Source organism: Lytechinus variegatus, chromosome 18, assembly GCF_018143015.1.
Source record: "Lytechinus variegatus isolate NC3 chromosome 18, Lvar_3.0, whole genome shotgun sequence".
In the NCBI taxonomy this organism is placed as follows: Eukaryota; Metazoa; Echinodermata; class Echinoidea; order Temnopleuroida; family Toxopneustidae; genus Lytechinus; species Lytechinus variegatus.
This window is the reverse complement of record NC_054757.1, coordinates 13,412,988-13,434,124: the sequence shown is the minus strand read 5'-3', so window position 1 is coordinate 13,434,124 and position 21,137 is coordinate 13,412,988. Positions and strand designations below refer to the sequence as shown.

The window sequence follows — 21,137 nt, the reverse complement described above, 5'->3', positions numbered from 1 at the left end:
TTGGAAAAAAATAGGGTTCTTAGAGGGTTCTATACTTGTCCTATATTTGGAACCTTGGTTCTAAATTACCTTTAACAGCCGCTTTGGAACCTTTCTAGGTTTTTATAAAAATCATCTAAGTTACTTGAGCACGTGTAAAAAACCTGTTTGTAAACACCTTTTCTCGAGGGGTTCCAATTAACATTTTCTTCCCAAGAGTGTGTGATATTCCAGGGGAGGTGCCACAGGGGGTAGGGGCGATCATTTCCTGTAATTTTCCCAACAGTAAAGGGGAAGGGGCGGGAAAAGAAGAACCGAGCAAGGAAAGGGAAGAAGTGAGAAACAAGTAAGAAACGCACTGATTGCCCCCAATTCTGAAGAAATTGTGACGCCACCTTCATTTCTTCTCCCCTCCCTATCATATTTATCTGGCACCGAGCCTGATTTCTAAGGTCAATTAATCGACCTTCCCAATTTCTTTCATGGATATTCTGTGGTTCCGAAGGTAAGACTAGGAAATATTTTAATTAGCACCATGCTATTTGTGAACCAAGTCATGATATACGAATTTCATATCTTCTTTAGATTCAGTAGTAAGCAACGAAAACAAAACCGGTATATGAAGGAATTATCCAAACCTTTTTGATTTATTTGTTGTTTAATCTACAGTTTTAAAAATATTAGAAGAAAATATAGTCAACGCGGTGCTTAGAGTGAAATAACCCATAAGGTATCATTATCATGAATTCACTTGATTCCCTATTACATAAGGTGCAAGCATAAAAAAAACACGTATAGGCCTACAACTGACTCTTTGCAATCTTCTCTATTAATTCTGAAAAAAGGGAGACAGTTAATATTCAAATCACATAGAAATGTATTACTCTATTTTCATCCGCACCATGTTAAGAGTTAAACCACCCCAACACCACTAACCTCATATCTTCATTAGATAAAGTATTACACATCAAAATCAAACCTGTGTGCGACTGACTGGAATATTCCCCCACTGACAGAGTGGGGACGCGTATACAGTATCGTGCGGGAGAGAATAAATGAATCCGATGACATACTAGTATAACACCGAAGAGACATTTTCCTGAAGTGCTCTAGGAAATGAAGTAACGGGATTATGGTTCTAAATGATCCCATTAGTCTGAGAGTAGAATCTCGTGCAACAAGCAATTACCAAGATCCCAGAAATCAAAGAATGCCATCATCAGTTGAAAATTGCCTTTGAAGAATCTTATCGTTCGATAATGGATGTAGGCCCTTATTGAAAAATGTCCACTTTACTTAGCTCACGTGCTTCATAAAGCTTTTCTGAGTTATGCACGACTGGTAACCTATGGGTAAATGAGACATAGAAACTTTGTCCCACATTCTTTTTGTACAAAGCGTGACTGATTTTCCCGAAAGACTCATCATATTAAAAAGCCATGTTTGTTAACAATAAGAATTATAATATCGGTATCACGGATCGGAGTTCCGCTGGACTTATTCTTCAAATGTCCAGTACCCGGCTGAGACCATACGGGGATAGAGCTTTTTCGTCAGTTGCTCCACGTCTTTGGAATTCTCTACCATTTCAAGCGATACCTTGACATCTGCAACAACGACCCATCTTTTCCAGCAACTGTGTAAATTAACATTATATGACAGATTGGGGAGATTGAATGTTTTGACAGATGAATGGCCCGATACATACAGTATGCTGTTCATCAATTCATCATCATCATCATCATCATCATTTTAGCCTGTACTGATGGAAGTCAAAATGATTCAGAATCTGATGTTGTACTCCAAGACACGACACCATTCTTGTGTAACGTACGAATATCAGTCATGTGCCATGTAAGTAGATTCTCTTGTTCCATCAGAGTTAGGTCTCTTGATCATCCAAGCATACGGATTCTTGAAAGTGCCATCGACTTGACGAGATGGCGAGGTACTTTATTACCTTACCATGACGTCTTAATAGCCTTATTATGTCGACTGGGCGAGACACGTTCTCTCGTCAAGTCGACTTTTGAAAAATTGCATGTTGACATGGCGAGATCCTTTATCTAGGCTAGTCGACTTATAAAATGTTATTTGTCAACAAGGCGAGATCCGTTATTTTGCCAGGTCAATGTGTATTATGTCGGCATTGTGAGATAAGTCAACTTGGCAAGATAAATATCGAATTTAATCATCTCGCCATGTCGACATAATTATGCTATCAAGTCAACATGGCAAGATAAAATAACTTGTCATATCGGCATAAAGGCTTTAAAGTTTCTCGTCATGTCGTGAAGTCGATTGCACTTTAAAGACTCCGTACAAGCACCGTCAATGGTTTGACTCGATTAATCTCGGCCGTGTGAAAAGAGCTTGAGGCTCCAATACCCTTAGCGATAATAACGTGCGTTCGGATTGTTTTATGCGGATGTTAACTCCTGGTATATGGGGAGGAACCAACGTCCCAACGGTCATAAAACATTGCAACCAGAGACTATCGTATGTTTGTTCCAGGAAAGCGGTGCAACATGACTCCTGACATCTAGGTCGTGACTTGATTATATTATGCAGAGCCTTATCATTCAGGCAGTTCGAGGAAAAGATAGATGAAGTGATATTAGAGAATGAGAAAGAAGAGCTGGTTCAAAAACTATAGGTGTGTACGGGTGCGTGGGTTGGTGTGAGTGTGGCGCATGTGTGAGCGTGTATTTGTGTGTGTGAAATAGAGAGAGAGAGAGAGAACGAAAGAGAAAAAAGAAGGGAAGGAGGGACAGTGAGAAAGAAATCTGATTTCGTTTGAATTATTTATAGTTAATCGATAACCCCAAAGCGTTGCATCAATGGACCTCAAACGAGTCCGATTTCCATTTTCCAATGATGCAGAAGTGGAAAGTAGACCGGGTTGATGGAAAGATTGTAATCTGAACAAAGAGAACGAAATACGGCGGGAGAAGCTGAATATAGCAGAATGAGATTATACATACGCAAGAAAACTTCAACAGGTAATTTCCTTCCCAGTATCGGTGAGGGTACATGTTTTATAAGGGGTACCTGAAGAGCGCAACATATTCTGCTTAATAATTTTGACCAAAATCATAATTCAGTTAAGCAATTTCAATGCTGTACCGAAGATAATTTTAAAAATCCGAGATACTAGGTACACCAAGCAGCGAAATACAAAATTATGATAATATGCAACGTCAAAGTTTTTATATTTGGATTCACATGTCATAATTATCAGTTTAACAGTGTGATATAAAGAGATTGACACAGAATACCAATAATATCTCAATGAATCATTGTAAAATTTTCAAGCTCTTTCTAATACCCCGGTCATATTTGCTCAACGGTGGCCGTACGGCGAGTCGAAAACAGCCGTTTCATCCATTTTTATTCAGACCACGTATGTAGCTGTTACAAAAAAAATGTTAAAACGGCTGTTTTCGACTCGCCGTACGGCCGCCGTAGAGCAAATGTGATCGAGGTATTAAGTTATCTAAGAATAATTCTAGAAAGGTCCATGTAGGATGCGAATGACGAACAAAACGAGTAAGGTCAAAAATTTGAATATACATTCTCCTGTGCGCAAGGTTCGGAAGTGCCACCAATCTTCCCAAAAGTATAAGCCAGTTCGGTGATTTTCAATTTTAATGATCATATTTATTTAGCTCTAAATAATTCCGCTTGATTGCCATGGTCGAACTAGATTGGATCAGTCATATTTATTTGTAAGAAGGGCCCAGAGATATTTAATATTTACAAGGCAAGTTAAACACCCAATCAGACGCCTTCTTAGCAAACACGGTTATTTCGTCGATGGGCGTATGCAATGGATGACGTATGCTAAGGAAAGGTGCGGGGGAATCAGCCAAACCAATCTGGTAGAATCCGGCGTCGAAGTCAATCCAGAAGGAATGGCAAGGACGGTCCCTGATGCAAGGAGCTTGTCCTTGAACCTGAAATCGTTGCCCACCGTTCTCGAAGATTTGTACTTTAGGAATGACAAAGCGGTAGTAGATGGCTTTAAAATTCAAAGAAAAAATACAATATTGTCATTTAGGTGTATGAAAGATTCACTCCTCTCTTAATGTGGCTCGGTGAGGCAAAAATGAACTTGTAGTTTCCCGTAATTAGTAACCATCTGGAATGAAATTATTGAAAATGTTCTTTTTTTTACTGATTTGAGTAGGTATGGGTGTCAACATTTACAAAAAAAAGTTCGGAGGAATACGGGTTGGGAATGTGTTTTTTTTTCAAGGTCAAAGGTCAATGAACTTTTTAGATATACTGTATCATGGTATCTCCTACATAAAATATTACAGGTTGGTGATCATGGTGTCAAAATGCACATATTCTTACAAAAAGATCTAATAAAACTAGAGATGCTCGGCTGATCGCGCGGCCGAGCACATTTATCCCCCGAACCCACCGCGTCATCCGTCATTGCGATATAGTGCTCACACAGATATTTGACAAATAAATACAAATGGCGACAATGACCCTACCCACATTTTGCCCGTGGGTACCAAATTTGATGACAATAATATGACGTAGCAGCATGACACTGCAAAACGTAAAATATTGTCCAGTATCACCTGTTGGGGAATACAATTATAGAGTAATCTATGGGGCGCCTTTTGTACCAAAATTATGTAGAACAATTATTTGTTATATAATCATTATTTAACAAATAATATCAATTATTTATAAATAATGAGAATGATGGCGCTCTCGAAAAAAATATTCATAAATAATGAAGTAGACGTTTCCATTATTTAACAAATAATCATTATTTATAAATAATGAAGTAGACGTTTCCATTATTTAACAAATAATCATTATTCATAAATAATGAAATAGACGTTTCCATTATTTAACAGATAATCATCATTTATAAATAATGAAGCAGACGTTACATTTATTTAACAAATAATCATTATTTATAAATAATGAAGTAGACGTTTCAATTATTTAACAAATAATCATTATTTATAAATAATGGGGAAACTCCACAAATTATTTATAAATAAAGAAATGTGCACGGCATTGTTTAATAAATAATTATTGTTTATAAATGATAGAAAACTTGACAAACATATTTATAAATAATGGAAAAACGAATTGCAATTATTTATAAATAATGAAGTATATAGTGTCATTATTTATGAATAATGAAAAACAAATAATATTTATAAATAATGAAAAACAAATAGTCATTATTTTTTAAATAATGGAAAACAAATGATAATCATTTATAGATAATGGAGGGTTGAATTGCTATTATTCATAAATAATGAAGCGGGGCTTGTAATTATATATAAATAATAAAAATTGTATATTTATTAAATAGTAATTATTTATAAATAAAATATTAATTATATAAATAATCGTTATTTAAGTTCGAGTTTTCCATTATTTATAGATAATGGAAAACTCGACTATAACATGCAAATGTGGGACCGCCCATGATATGAATATTCATGATGCGATTTCCTTTTTCGTGAGTTTTCTTCACACATTTTTGTCCATTTCCTCTTCATATTGACATTTCTTGAAGCAATTTTCTAGGGATATGGTCTGATTGTAATATTCTTCATTTTCTAAATAACTTCGTCTTCGTAGAAATATCAAAAAGTGTAATTTTATACGATTTTTCCTACAGTTCACAATCCCCATAGGCGCGCGTGTATTTCACCTTTTCCATCGCAGGGACAACGTACATGTGAATCGACGGAGTGCTCTTTATCGAAATACTACGTTGGTTGGTCCCCGGAACTGGCGGGCGGAATTTAGCCCGAATCCTCGATGGAGTGGATCATGTGCATATGAGCTGAGAGAGTGAAATATCAGGCCCTTCTACTTTTTTATAAATATTTTAGTTGCTTTATTTTGTTAAGTGAATTTTTCCTGGTGTAGAGATAAGTTTCAGTTCTAATAATGCACTTCAAATACATTTTGGAGTGTCTGTTTGAGGCGTTTGGGGACGATTTCACACCGGCCCCAAATTGCTCGCAACGACAATATGGGGGCATGATGACCCCTAAATTTTTGAAAATTTATTTTTCCATTGAAAATTATCACAAAATTCACCAAAAGTGTGCACGAAAGCCTTCATAATTCACTTTTAAAACTCCAAAAACTGCCGAAATGACAAGCTTGGTCGCTTCGCTCTCTCGTTTTCAATTTGAAATAATGAAAAACAAAATAATCATTATTTATGAATAGTGGAAAATAAATAATAATTATTTATAAATAATGGAGGGTTGAATTGCTATTATTTATAAATAATGGAAAAAAAATAATAATTTATAAATAATGGAGGGTTGAATTGCTATTAATTATAAATAATGGAAAACAAATAATAATCATAAATAATGGAGGGTTGAATTGCTATCATTTATAAATAATGAAGCGTGGCTTGTAATTGTATATAAATAATAAAAATTGTAAATTTATAAAATAGTAATAATTTATAAATAAAATTTTATTTTTTTTATATATATAATTGATATTATTTGTTAAATAATGATTATATAACAAATAATTGCTCTATATAATTTTGGCACAAACGGCGCTCCATAGTAATCTGGATATATTTTATTAACCTATCCCTAACACCCCCCGATAAAAATGATAGGCATCTTCGCTTCACTTTGTAATATTGCTTCTGTGTGCCAACTGATATGACAAACTGGAAAAAAGCAGAAGTTACAGGTTTTACCAAATTTTCCACAAAATTTGGTTACCATAGCAACCATGTCTCCACCCACTGCTATTTCCACAAAAACTCTTGTTACCATGGCAACGCTGTCTCTGCCCACACCAAAATCAATAGGCGGCTTTGCTTTACCATAATGGACCTTCATGACAAATCAGAAGATGATCGGAGAAGAAATGCAGCTGGTAGAGCGCTCACAAGGACATCTCTGCTATTTCCACAAAAACTTGGTACAATGGCAACGATGTCTCCGCCCACACCAAAATCGATAGGCGGCTTCGCTATACCGCACTCAACCTTTAGGCCACATTTGAAGGTGATCGGAGAAGAAATGCAACTGAAATGCAGAGGTTCTTACAGGAAGATCAAATAAAATAAAATTAAACACCTACAATGCATATTAATCCATTCAAAAAGTTCAAGGTCAAAGGTCAATGAACTTTTTGCATAGGCTTTATATCGTGTAATGGTATCTCTGAGATAATACGCTGCATGTTGGTGATTTTAGTGTCAAAAAGCAATTTTTGCAAGAAGATAAAAAGGCGCATAATAATCATAAAGAATAATCCTTCACCTTTGATATCCAAAGTCAAAAGTTAATAAATATTGATACATCCATGCATGATTCCCCCTAAAAAGAAATTAATGCATCATATTCACATTTTATTTGTGAATAATAGAAAGAAAGATAGCTATTTGAAATGAAAACTTGGATGTTTAATTATTTCACTCTGAAATAAGGATAAAAAAAAGCCATGAAAAATATATTTAGGGGTTAGAGGTCAATCAACTATGTCAATAACGTCAGGGAATTTAAGTAAATAGGTCGATATACCGTGATTTGTGGCATGTAGGTATAGTGATTCTGATGGGAAAAAGACTGACCTGCATAGAAAATGAACACAAATTTAATAGTTGAATCCTTGACCAATGATGATGTCAAAATACAAGTTCGAGGTGAAATTGAGATCAAATAACACTTTTTAATATATATTATAGTAATGCATTGCCAAAAGTGTAAAAAAAAATCATGTATGATATCAATTATAAAATTGGTATAGTGTCGAAAATCCGTCTATTTGACGGTTAATTGGATCGGGGTCACCCTAGTCACTAACCCGTCTCTGTGGTCTAGTGGTTAAGGCACCGGCGTTCAAAGCGGGGGGTCCGGGTTCAATTCCCGGCAGAGACATTTTTTTGGCATCGCCAATTTTTCCAAAAGGGTAGATAGCTTTGGGGAACCTTGATTTAAGCTACGCCTACCATTGTTCTCTTCATCAATTTCTTTCACACAATATTTAAAGGTCAAGTTCACCCCAGAAAAAGGTTGATTTGAATAAATAGAGAAAAATCAAACTAGCAGAATGCTGAAAATTTCATCAAAATCGGATGTAAAATAAGAAAGTTATGACGCTTCAAACTTTTGCTTATTTTTCACAAAAAGTGATATGCACAACTCAAATGGGAAAGTCGATGATGCCCCTCACTCACTATTTCTTTTGTTTTTTATTGTTTGAATTATACAATATTTCATTTTTCATAGATTTGACAATAAGGACCAACTTGACTGAATCATATATTTTTAAACAATTCTCATTCCACATGTTCAGGGAGGAATTAATCGTTGTTTTACCTGACAATGAGGAGAAAAATAGAATATTCCCTATTTCATGTAATGAAATACAAAAGAATTAGTGAGTGGATGACGTCATCAGTCTCCTCATTGGCATATCCACCAGGATGTGCCTATAGCTGTTTTGTGAAATTAAGCAAAAATTTAAAATGTCATAACTTTCTTATTATACATCCAAATTTGATGAAATTTTCAGTGTTACGCTCATTGGATTTTTCTCTTTTTATTAAAATCAACTTTTTGCTGGGGAGGACTTGTCCATTAAATAAAATAGTTGCCAAAGCTGTTGTACATAGCTTCACATATTTGTATACTTTCGTTTCTCCCATACGTGTACTGCATCAAAGCAATACTATCCAGCTGGGGCATGGCGGCTTGCCATTGTTCAAAACCCATGCACCTACACCCGACAAAGGAAATTATAATTGGTATAGCGTCGAAATTCTGTCTATCTGACGGTCAATCGGATCGGGTCGCCCTAGCCACTGACCCGTCACTATGGTCTAGTGGTTAAGACACTGGCGTTCAAATCTGGGGGCCCAGGTTCGATTCCCTGCAAAGACATTTTTTCGGCATCACCAATTTTTCAAAAAGTGAGATAGCTTTGGGGAACCTTGATTTAAGCTACGCCTACCATTATTCTTTTCATCCATTTCTTTCAAACTATATATATATATATATATATATTTATATATATATATTTCCTCTGATCTTGGATTTCAAGGGTGAAAGTTTTTTCTTTATACTAATTTGGTCTTGTTTAATCTTCTTGACTTGTACAAATCTTTGCAATATGGCACCAAGATCACCAACCTGCGGGTTTTTTTCTTAGAGATACCTTTATTATTATCTAATGTTGAAAAGGACATTGACCTTTGTCCTTAAGTTTTATGGGTGAATGTGCACTCTCGATGCTTAATTCTATTTCATTTAATCTTCCTGTAAGAATATGTGTATTTTGACACCAAGAACACCAACCTGTGCCTTTTCATCTCAGAGATACCATTATACAATATGGTATATAATGTAAAAAGGTCATTGACCTTTGAAAAGCTTTGACCTTGAATTTTATTGGTGAATGTCCATTTTAGGTACTTAAATTTATTTAATGTGATCTTCTTGTAAGAATCTGTACCTTTTGACACCATGATCATCAGCCTGTACCTTATCACCTCAAAGATACCATTATACAGTATAGCAAATAATGTTTAAAAAATGTTACAGCCCGATAGTCCGCGGGTCCGTTAGTCCGCGGTGTGTGTAAAATATGGTCAGGATACAGTGAGTTTATAATGTCATCGAAAGTTCAAAAGGTCAAATAATACAAGACAATGGGGTTCTATAACAATAACCAAAAGGGCAATCGCCCCCTGACAACTTCTTCAAGGATTTTTTTCAATACTTTTTTTTATTTGAATACATTCATAATCATACAAATCATATATGTATCACAAAAAAATTACAAGACGAAATATTTTTTTATTGCATATAATTATCAAAGGTAACAGTTTTTCTCAACCTTTCTGAAGATTACATAATAACATAAGACTAATCCCCTTTCGCCTACCCGGGGGCCTAGGCCCCGAAACCCCCCCCCCCCACCAAACCCCCAAAAGAAGACGTCTCCGATACTTTTTTTTTCTTCTCCAAGATGAGTTTCAAAGGCCCAAATCCGTCCCCGCGAAATGAGTGAAGCAGGGCCCCTCATTATAGCAAAATGAATTGACAAACATTCCCGTCCACATTCCTAGTAGCAGATTCCACGAGATATAGGCTACAGTGTGTCTCAGAAAAACCTGAAACTGTATAAAGGCATTTTTTTTCTCGGTGAAATCATGCAAATACTGGAATTGTAAGTAAGGCATTTGAAAGTTCAAAAAAAAAATTCAATTGGCATCAAATGCATTTAAAGGACAAGCCCATCTCAGCAAATAGTTTATTTGAATAAAAAGAGAAAAATCAAGCAAACATATTACTTAAAATTTCATCAAAATCGGATTCTATATGGTTCAGTTAAGTTGGTCCATATTGTCAAATTTGTAAAGAATAAAAAATTGTATAACTCAAACAATAAAAAACAAAGGAAATAGTGAGTGAGGGGCATCATCGACTGTCTCATTGCATGTCACTGAGCTGTGCATATCACTGTTTTGGGGGAAAATAAGCGAAGTTTTAAAATGTCACAGCTTCCTTACTTTACATTCGATTTTGATGAAATGTTCAGTGTTATGCTGTTTGATTTTTCTCTTTTTATCCGAATCAAATTTTTGTTGGGGTGGACTTGTCCTTTAATATATGCATTCACAATACCATGTATGTTAACCACACACAAATCCAAATATACTGTAAACAAATCAAATTATAGCATGTTGTTCAACTTCATGTTGATGACTTCCACTTTTCGACATTCTTTTTTGTAAGACAGAGAAGAATCGTGTATAGTATATGTATATTGTTAATATAAAAAAGGGCTTTCATTTTTCTTTCAGCACTCCAAAAACTCCGTTTTGTCAAATGACCACACAACAGAAAACTCACGGTCCAAATGAGAATCAAATCGATGTTGTTTTTATACTATCTGGTGTAAGCTGGTTTTGCTTCAACACCTTATTGCTTTAATACCATTTTGAATCAAATCGATGTTGTTTTCATACTGTCTGGTGTAGGCTGGTTTTGCTTCAACACCTTATTGCTAATACCATGCACTTTGAATCAAATCGATGTTGTTCAAAGAATATCTTGATGAACATGTACTAATAGTTTATCTACGCCTCTGTTTTTAGATATTCTGTTGGTTGTTTAAAATAAACTTTGAGTTTAGTTTTGTTAAGAAATCAGAGTGTATATCAATTCAGTTATTTTCGTTAGCTTCTCTAATTGCATTATCCATTTAAAAATAAATAAGGTAATATTGAAAAGAAGGCGGATTGAGGAGCGAATGGGTGTGGACCCCCCCCCCCCACACACACACACCTTCTCAGGGTGTGAACCATACACGTATGCTTGTTCCTGATTCTAAGAGATACCGTCTATCGTTAGACGAAGCCTTGCATGTCAAATTTATTTTTGAAGGGAACCTGCATGAATATTACTCCCTATTGTCCCTTTTTAAAGGAGTTAGCAAAATAACCGCCTTTTCACATGCTTCTGGACCATATTCGGGACCCTACTTAGAGATTTGACCCGAAAAACTATCCCCTAATTAAAGAAAAAGTCTATACCACATTTTCCCTGCATTGACCCCATTTCCGGAGAAGCAACGAGTGTTTCGTTTCACTCGCCTTCCTTTTCATACGTGGAGCGTTGTGGCCCAGTGGATTAGTCTTCGGACTTTGAAACAGAGGGTCGTGGGTTCGAATCCCAGCCACGGCGTAATGTCCTTCAGCAAGAAACTGATCCATATTGTGCTGCAATCAACCCAGGTGAGGTAAATGGGCACCGGTAGGAAGTAATTCCTTAAAAAGCTGTGTGTGCTATGAACGCCCAGCTTAGCCGGGTAATATAGGAGCGCCTTGAGCACCAAACATTAAGGTGGATATGTGCGCAAGATAAATACCCTATATTATATATTCCTTGTCTTTTCTCCTGTCATTTCATATTTTTCTTCTTTTCTTTTCTTTTCCCTTTTTTCTTTGTTTTTTGCTCCGCTAATAGTGGGCTCCCGGCCCCTCACACCCTGGATCCACCTATTATTAATTAGAGCATAATTATAAAGACATGCGGTCCACGGGGGGGGGGTAGTTTTCTGGGGCGATTGACAAGGGCTATCTATTCTAGAAGGTCATATCATTTGACACAGACCCCGCGGACTATCGGACACGCGGACTATCGGACCCGCGGTCTATCGGACCCGCGGACTATCGGACCCGCGGACTATCGGGATGTCCAAAAAAAGGGTCAATGACCTTTAAAAGGCTTTGGCCTTGAATTTTATCGGTGAATGTGCAGTCTAGGTAATTAATTTTACTTTATTTTAGATTCTGGTAAGAATTTGTGCATTTTGACACCATTATCACCAACCTGCGCCTTTCCATCTCAGAGATACCATTATACAGTATTATATGAAAAGGTCATTGACCTTTGGCCTTGAAAAAAAAAATTCACAACCTGTATTCCTCCTAACATTTTTTTTGGTAAATGTTAACACCCATACCTACTCAAATCAGTTGAAAAACCATTTTCAATAATTTTATTCCAGATTGGCTATTTGGGGGTCTAATTTAGGGATACCATTGATTAAAAGTGCAATTACACAGGAGAGGGAAAGGGGTGCACATCTTGGGGAGGTGGAACTAAACCCAGTGCACCCCCTCCGCAGCCTACGCCCTTGACACGGTATAAAAAAGGAAAGGTGTTTCATGTGTCGATTTATTTATTGATATATAACAAATCTACCTGCGTAGACGCTCAAAATCATGAAGTCCTTTCAATACTTATATTATTTTTTATTGTTGTTTAATTCACCAATTTCCTGAGATCCCAAACTTTTTTATACTGCACATAGACGATTTGTCACGTTTTCCCGAGCAAAATTTGACAAGCATTAAAAAAAAAGTTTTCACCAAAAATTGAATGTCATTTCGTTCACGTAAAATTTGACAAGCCAAAAAAGGTCCTCACTTTTGAATGAACGACATATTCAAATAAAAAAAAATATGCTGGACTTTCAAGGGGGACCACTTTTTTCAGAACGGCATATTTACATTAAAATTTTGATAATGGCTCTCAAAAATGGGGCACGGGCCTGATGCCCCCCCCCCCCCTCATTGATCCGCCTCTGTGAGTAAACCCTAATGCTTCCTCTCTCTTGAGAAAAAAACAACAACTATTGCTGTAAAATATTTTCTTTACCAATATTTCTCGCACTATTGTACCAATGTAAAACACGGTTTCTTACTCTTTCATTCCCCCGGGGGGGGGGGGGGGCATTGATGTACACATGCGTGACCAAAAAACGCGTTTAAAGGGGGGGGCCCCCCCCCCCGTTTTGGACGCGGGACGCGCGTGCACTCGTTAAAGGTACCAAAAACGCCGATTTTTTTTTTTTAAAAAGGTGGTTTTGAAAAAAATTGTCAATCGTGATGGGGTCAAACGTATTTAGGCTATGTTTTTTTAAACGTTTTTTTCTTAAGACTTGCCAAACGTATTTCGGATATGTTTTTTCCCCCATGCTTTTCCCCTGGTTTTTTTTTCCTCCTCAATTCTGAAAAGTGGTCGGGCCCGAGACAAAACTTATTTAGGGGTCATATTCTGGCGACAACTTGTTAAGGGGCCAAAATGTGTAAATGAAACCGGCGAAAAACTTGTTAAGGGGGTTATTTTGCACACAGAGAAAAACCTATTTAAGGGGTGTCTGGAAATAATTTGGTCACGCATGTGTACAGCAATACATTTGACTGCCCCCCCCCCCCCGAGTCAATTCATTAGCGAGTTTTCGCTCAACTCCGTGCAATGAATCCTACATGGCAGCAAAATGCTAAAATGCCTTGAATACGTAATTACCTTTCATATTTCATTTCATTAGGTTTCCGTTTTTCTCCTTTGTCATGTTTGTTACTGTTATGAAAACCAAGTTGAATTAGGGGTGTACTTCTACTATGACCAACCTGTTAATGAAAGATGAATACTCACCAAATGCGACTCCGTTTAAAGGATACCTTTGTTTGCTGTGCAATAAGACCTGGACAATATCGGTAGTAATAACGTCGAATGAAAACCGCGTTAAGCCTTTGGGCAACAATATGGGCTGAAACCAGATGTAATGCCAGTACTCTTTTGTTGGCATCTGGAACGAGCATTCTACAGAAAGACAATCGATTTTGACTAGTTTTTATAAAGATTGACGTTAACCACATATAATTTGAAAGATATAATCTGGTAGCTAGAAAGGTAGATGGCCGGCTAGTTAAGGTCAAGTCCACCTCAGAAAAATGTTGAATTGATTCAATAGAGAAAAATCAGAGAAGCACAATGCTCAAAATTTCATAAAAATCGGATGTAAAATAAGAAAGTTATGACATTTCAAAGTTTCGCTTATTTTCAACAAAATAGTTATATGACCGAGCCAGTTACATCCAAATGAGAGAGTCGATGATGTCACTCACTATTTCTTTTGTTTTTTATTGTTTGAATTATACAATATTTCAATTTTTACGAATTTCACGATTAGGACCTCCTTGCCTGAAGCACAAAATATTAAAATGATGGAATTCCACGTGTTCAGGGAGGGATGAAACTTCATTTCACATGACAATGACGAGAAAATCAAAATATTTCATATTTCATATAATAAAATACAAAAGAAATAGTAAGTGAGTGATGTCATCAACTCTCTCATTCGGATGTAACTGGCTCGTTCATATAACTATTTTGTTGAAAATAAGCGAAACTTTAAAATGCCATAACTTTCTTATTTAACATCTGATTTTGATGAAAATTTCAGTGTTATGCTTGTTGAATTTTTATCTTTTTATTCAAATCAAGTTTTTGTTGGGGTGGACTTGTCCTTTATGATTTGCTTAAGGATAAATGTAAATGCTACCTAAAAAACTGTGTTTTGAAACGATATGTGCCTATATAAATATAAATCCAATGCCAAGGTGAAATAACGATCTAAAAATCAGTTCGAACAGAATCAAATAAAATCGGAAGTTAAATTTGCATAGGTATGAATAAAAATGTGTGCCAAATAATAAGTGCAGAAAATGGGTAATTGTTGGAAAATTTATTAAATAAAAAATTCAGTATTAAGAAGCCTTCTCTACCCCCCGCCCCCCCCCCCCTTCTTACTCGCACAAAACCTATCATAACTTTACTGACAATGCCGAATGTTCGCAAGAAGAAAAATTACTTTTGATATTATTGTCCGGCAGTCTCTTAAATAGCGCTGTTTTCGGTACATAATAGAACAGTGTGTGCTTGGTTGTCGTCATCTTCGAAACACACATTATAAAAAGGATCATGTTCAGCAGTTCAAGGGATAATCGAAATCACATTGATACTGCTTCAACTGATCACCTGTCCGTATATACACGTGTGCATCACTTTGCACCCTCTAACTCCAGTATATAGGGGCTCCGTTTTGCTGCAGCGTTGGACCGTTAAATGTTTTTTGTACCTTTAAGAGGGCAGTTGTTATAGCGACAGGGTGCATAATTCATCTTTTAGGGAAGGTGCACAATCACGTTTATTTATGCTTTGAACAGTCTGACCGGCAAAACGTAGTACAGGGGCCCGAAGACAAAGCTCAGCAATGATGGTAGAACATTATACTACGATTGATTGCATTGGTTACAACGTACAATCGATGGTGAACACCAAGCGTAGGAGGTGCCGTGGCCGAGTGGTCTAAGGCGCTTGGCTATACATGTAAAGTCCGGGGTTCGATCTCCGGCCGCGGCACTATGAGCAAGGCATTTAATCTACATTGCTCTTTTATCCTGCTTTCAAATAAATGGAAATGTGATGTGCATTGTTAGAAACTAAGTGTGCGCTTGTTTAAAAAGCGTACGGTTAATTGCTGACCTTTGTGTTACGGGACCCAGGGGCCGATTGCACGAAAGGGTCTTTCCAAGGACCGTCTTTCGTGTCGCCCGTCTTTTATGATACGCTGTATGCGGGATATTTCTGAAATGTATGATAAACAAATAAAATTTGTTATCTAGCATTTAAACCAATATGTATACAATTTCATGATATATCACATCATTTCATAAACAAAGATTTTGTTTACTTTAACGGGTGAATAAAAATATGTTTGCAGGTAATTTAAAATGCGTTTCACATGGCGCATCATAATAAATGGGCGACACGAAAGAGGGTTCTTGCAAAGACCCTTTCGTGCAATCGGCCCTGACCGACTAAACTTTACGACACGTAGTTTCCAATGACCATCGGTGGGTTCGGATCGGTTTCGCTGGTGTGACTATTGCAAAACGCAGAAAATTAGGAATACTAAAACCACTAACTTGTGAAAAGTTGTATCTTTTTTAATACAAACACCAATAAAGTGCATTTTACACCTTTTATTTTCATTTTGGATGCAAGTCTGCACCAAAAAGATTTTATTTCTTATAGTGTGTGCATATTAGTATGAACCTTGTCGCCAAAACACGAGGAGTGATAAGTTTCTCCTGCCCCCCTCCCCTGTACCACCACTCATACGAAAATCCGTAGAGCTAAGGTTAACTTTTATATATACACTATACAGTTACATAAACTTACCTTATGAATTTAAGCTAAAAATGATCACACTGACTGAAGGTAACAAACACGTGAGACAGTGTATTACCATTATTATTAGTAGTAGTAGTCAGTAGTAGTAGTAGTAAGTATTATTAGTAGTAGTAGTCAGTAGTAGTAGTAGAAGTAGCATTATTACACTGTAAAAACTGTTGTGTTAAAACTGACACCAGTTGGTGTTAATAGAGGACCACACACTGAGGTGTTAAAATTACACCCTAGAGAGTGAAGATAACACCTATAGGTGTTAAACTAACACTATCAATTTTAATAACACCGGTGTAAAATAACTGGTGTGGTCCTCTATGTACACCGATTAACACCACAGTTTTTGCTGTGTGTTATTATTATTATTATTAGAAAAAGACCAGATATTGGTCGGAATACTATGCTTAAATTGCTGATTTCTTAGCTATTTCTCAATTTCTTCCATAATATTTTGGCACGTATATATTTTTTTTTATTTATACATAAAAACATTTGTGAGGTCATTTTGGATTCTGTACACGAACTTTTATCTAAATTGCTTCTCTAAACTCACTTGCTGGTACACAGGCGGTGACTACAGGAAATGATATGTTTGATTGTTTGACAGCCATCGCCATACTTTCGGGTAACATCGGCAACACTTTTTGAAGGCTGTTAGTTTGAGGATGCTGAACACCACCCCTGTTGGCAGTGCCACGTTCGCACTCAACTTTCATTTTCGGCTTACCTGCAGTGCTGTCACTGTAAGGGACTGGGTGTATAATGGAATGAGATTAGGCATTATGCATGAACCACATCGAGAAAACAAATTCAAATAACTTTCATTTAATCTTGTAATCGACCTACAAAACAAAGCAGCAGGTTTTCGGAATTTTCGTCACTATCCCGCTTGGACGAACTCACGGAGGTGGGGCGGAGGGGGTTTGGGCACTCGGAGTTGGGAAGTGCAGGGGGGTGCGGCCCAAAATCTTAAACCATACCCTTAAGAACTGAAGTTGCCATACAATGATCATGGGAACGTTCCATCAACATTTTGGTCTGACAAGTTTTCAGATCTGACATCTTTCCTTGATTTTGATTGGCTGAGAGGCGCTATTACTATGGTAACTGTCGGATAAAATGGGACTTTGTCGGATAAAACGTCTGACAAGTCCTTTCATGAAACGCTCCCCAGGGGTTAACCCAAAATAAACTTGGATATTTCGACGCCTAAGAAGACGCTGAATCAGCCCCCCCCCCCTTCCCCCCTCCCCCGTATATATATCGAATTCAGGGGAAAATCTCATTGCTAATTAATCGTGCTAATTTATGCTTAAAATCGAAGTTTCCTCCAATTAACTAAATAATACAACTACAATACTACATTTTGGTTCACATACGCATTATAGGAATCTGATAAAATGTGTTTTTTACAAAATTCAACATCACATTTATTTTTCTGTGTATTCTACGGATTTCTAAATTTATTATGTATTTCTTTTTCGATTTTGTTATTGTTTTTTCAATGGAAATTGTCGAGGACTTTATTTTGACCAAAATCCCTATGAAATTAATTGATTTTTAACAGCAAAAAGAAAAATAATAATAAATTTATGAGTTTTGGCTAAAAACACCATATGCATTGGATTTGTGCACGAATTCACGTTTTTGAGCAATTTTAGGTCTGCATGCACTTACGAAATATAATTTCAGAACCGCGTATCCGGGGGTCGCAATTTTGGTCTCAAGAGTTGCGCGAGACTTGAAAGTAAGAAGCGAAAAATGTCAAATGGGAGGGGGCTGAATCAGCCCTCGCCCCTCCCCAGGTCTAATTATATAGGGTTGATAACTAATTAGTAAATGGTCCTCTGTAAATGGGGTGCTTGGAAACTGGGATTTGACATGAGATGAGGGTCTTCGAGAATTGACACCAGCTTTAACGGGGGGCTTAGGAAGAAGGAAAAGTGGTTGGTCAATGAAAAAGGGTTTAAATCATACCCTTGGGACTTCCTGGCAAAGCGTAAAAAAGGGGACCCGTATAGTACCGTCCGTACTGCCAACATACGCGAGTGGGTTCCATGACATTTGCTCTGGCTACATTTGCCCTGGGGCAAATTCCACACGCTAATGGAATGAACTTCAACCCTGGATTTAACCGCATACATTCGTAATTCCTAAGCTTCGTTATTCCGAAGGTTCGTTATTCCGAAGATTCGTATTTCCGAAGGTTCGTTATTCTGAAGGTTCGTTAGTCCGAAAACGAAATGAGGTTCGTAATTCCGAAGGTTCGTTAGTCTGAAAACTAAGTGAGGTCCGTAATTCCGAAGGTTCGTTAGTCCGAAAACGAAATGATTAACGAACCTATTTCGTTTTCGGACTAACGAACCTTCGGAATTACGAGGAGTAACTGGATTTAACAGACCCTATCTTAAACATTACCCTAACATAAAACCCTATTGCAACCCTAACCAAGCACTTGTCGTGTCACCACGTGAGTGCCCCCCCCCCCTCCGGTCCGTCCTCTTGAGAGTCCAAAATAGTCTGATCATTTAGGCATCTTCTACTTTTTCCTATTTCGGAGTGGGAACGGTAACGAAATGTCAAAAGTAGCTTATTTTCTCATCACATCTGAGTATGGCTTCAAAATTTCTAATCACATCTTAAAGCCAGGGATAAATATTGATTTAAGAGTGCTGCGAGTTCCACGTACGACAATCTTGCGACAACAAACTATCGTAAGACGGCCCTAAGTTCGTAAGATACCCTAATCTGATTTCTACGAACGCCAGATCTCATACCAACAGTGAGATTGTTTGTGACCGTAACTTTAATATGAAAAGGCTTTTCGATAAAATTTTTAAAAATACGCCTATACTACCGATAATCCCCCCCGCCCAAAAAAAGTAGATTGAAAGAAATCGACATAACCTACCTGACAAAAGAAGTAGGCCTATCATCTTCTTGATAAAAACGAAATCCATTTAGAAATGTCTGTAAAAAAGGAAATTTAATCCGGCAAATGTATTGAGATGTCGATTTCCAAACAAGAAAGATATCGATTCATAAGCATGATAACAGATGCTGCACACCGAATAACCTTAAGGTTTTAGTTACACTGCAGTTACATAAAAGTAGCCACCAAGTTATCAGGGTACAAAAAGCCAACCAAAATTAAAGAGAGACTCCAGTACAGGTAATATCAAGTAAAATCAAACAAACAAAACACATGCCATTATATTTCATTCTAGACTTTTTCCAACTCCATCCATTTGTTTATAACAATTTCTGAAAGGAATGTTTCATTCAATAGCAATAAACATAATAAACTTCTAGGGAAAAAATGATGGTCATTATGCGTATTTACGGCAATGATCTTCTTGGACTCCCTGCTTATCATCATGATCTCACTTTTTATATGATTCATCATAATACTACAATGTTCGACGGGAAATTATTATTGGGGGTGAGAACACAAGTCACCCGCGCTACCTGAAATTGTTTGTCCATTGATATAAGGAAAGAATTATTGAAGCAAGAAATAAAATTCCTGAGCGTAGCCATCAGTAAATGAAATCTTTAACAATGTTTGACTTTGACAGTGTTTTTTTTTTCATGTCACCCTTGGAAAGGCATAGGCGAAATTCGGATAAAAAACAAGCAAGTAAAATCTCAGTGTTAAAAAACCCTGACATATTTACAATATCACCAGTCGAGTATATTAGCTAATAAAGGCAACGTTGTAAAAAAATAGACATCAAATGTTACAATCAAAATAGATAAGAGGAAACAATAAACATAAGAAAAGTAAAGAAATAAACAATAATTAAATCACACAACAATCTACCCGTTATGAAAACTATATTTACGTGATCCTTATAAATCTGCATTTTCTATTAATTACTCAGTGAAACTTTAATATATATTGCTGATAAATTCTGGCCAAATTGGTGACCTGTTTCACATTTCCTGAATTAATCAATTGATGCGGCTTGATATATATATATATATATATATAATATACATATATATATATATATATATATATATATACATATATATATATATATACACAACAAAAAAGTAAGTCCCCCCTTGAACTACATCAATAATTTCCGAACCAATGCGAGTTTTAGATATATTTTTACATGAGCGTGTAGGTAATTTTATAAGCTACCCTCTGAGTAAATGTTATTGACGTATTTTACGTCATGCTTCAGTGAGCACCGTCAGAAGGCAAAAGTGTCACTTTTCAAATGTCACAAGCCAAATATCATGACTTTGATTCCATTTTATTGGAACTGACTCCACATTCTCATCATGAAAAATAGTCAGAAGGCCTGTAAAAGGTACTTTCTAAAAGACGATACAACTTTTTTGGCTAAATTTCACGGTTGAATAAACACAAGTCCAGATTTGCAATAATTTGATTTTTTACACATTTATATCAATAAAAATGATAGAATATGGTGACAGTTATTTTTTGTGAAGAGTATTTTCAACAATATTCATCGTTTCACGGTTCAATGAACATTTATTGAAAACAAAAAATACGATTTCAAATATCATAGGCAATTATTGTTTTATTTTGGTAACTGAAAC

General features: G+C 36.4%; 1 protein-coding gene across 1 annotated transcript; it reads right to left on the bottom strand.

Annotated features, from left to right (window-relative positions):
- Nucleotides 1-3,663: 3,663 nt before the first annotated feature.
- LOC121431662 lies at nucleotides 3,664-17,301 on the bottom strand. The gene is made up of 3 exons (XM_041629306.1): nucleotides 17,113-17,301; nucleotides 13,962-14,129; nucleotides 3,664-4,000 (listed from the first exon to the last, which is right to left on the bottom strand). The coding sequence occupies exons 1-3, from the start codon at nucleotides 17,273-17,275 to the stop codon at nucleotides 3,729-3,731; spliced, it is 603 nt and encodes a 200-aa protein (XP_041485240.1). The 5' UTR covers nucleotides 17,276-17,301; the 3' UTR covers nucleotides 3,664-3,728.
- Between the last annotated feature and the right edge of the window lie 3,836 nt (nucleotides 17,302-21,137).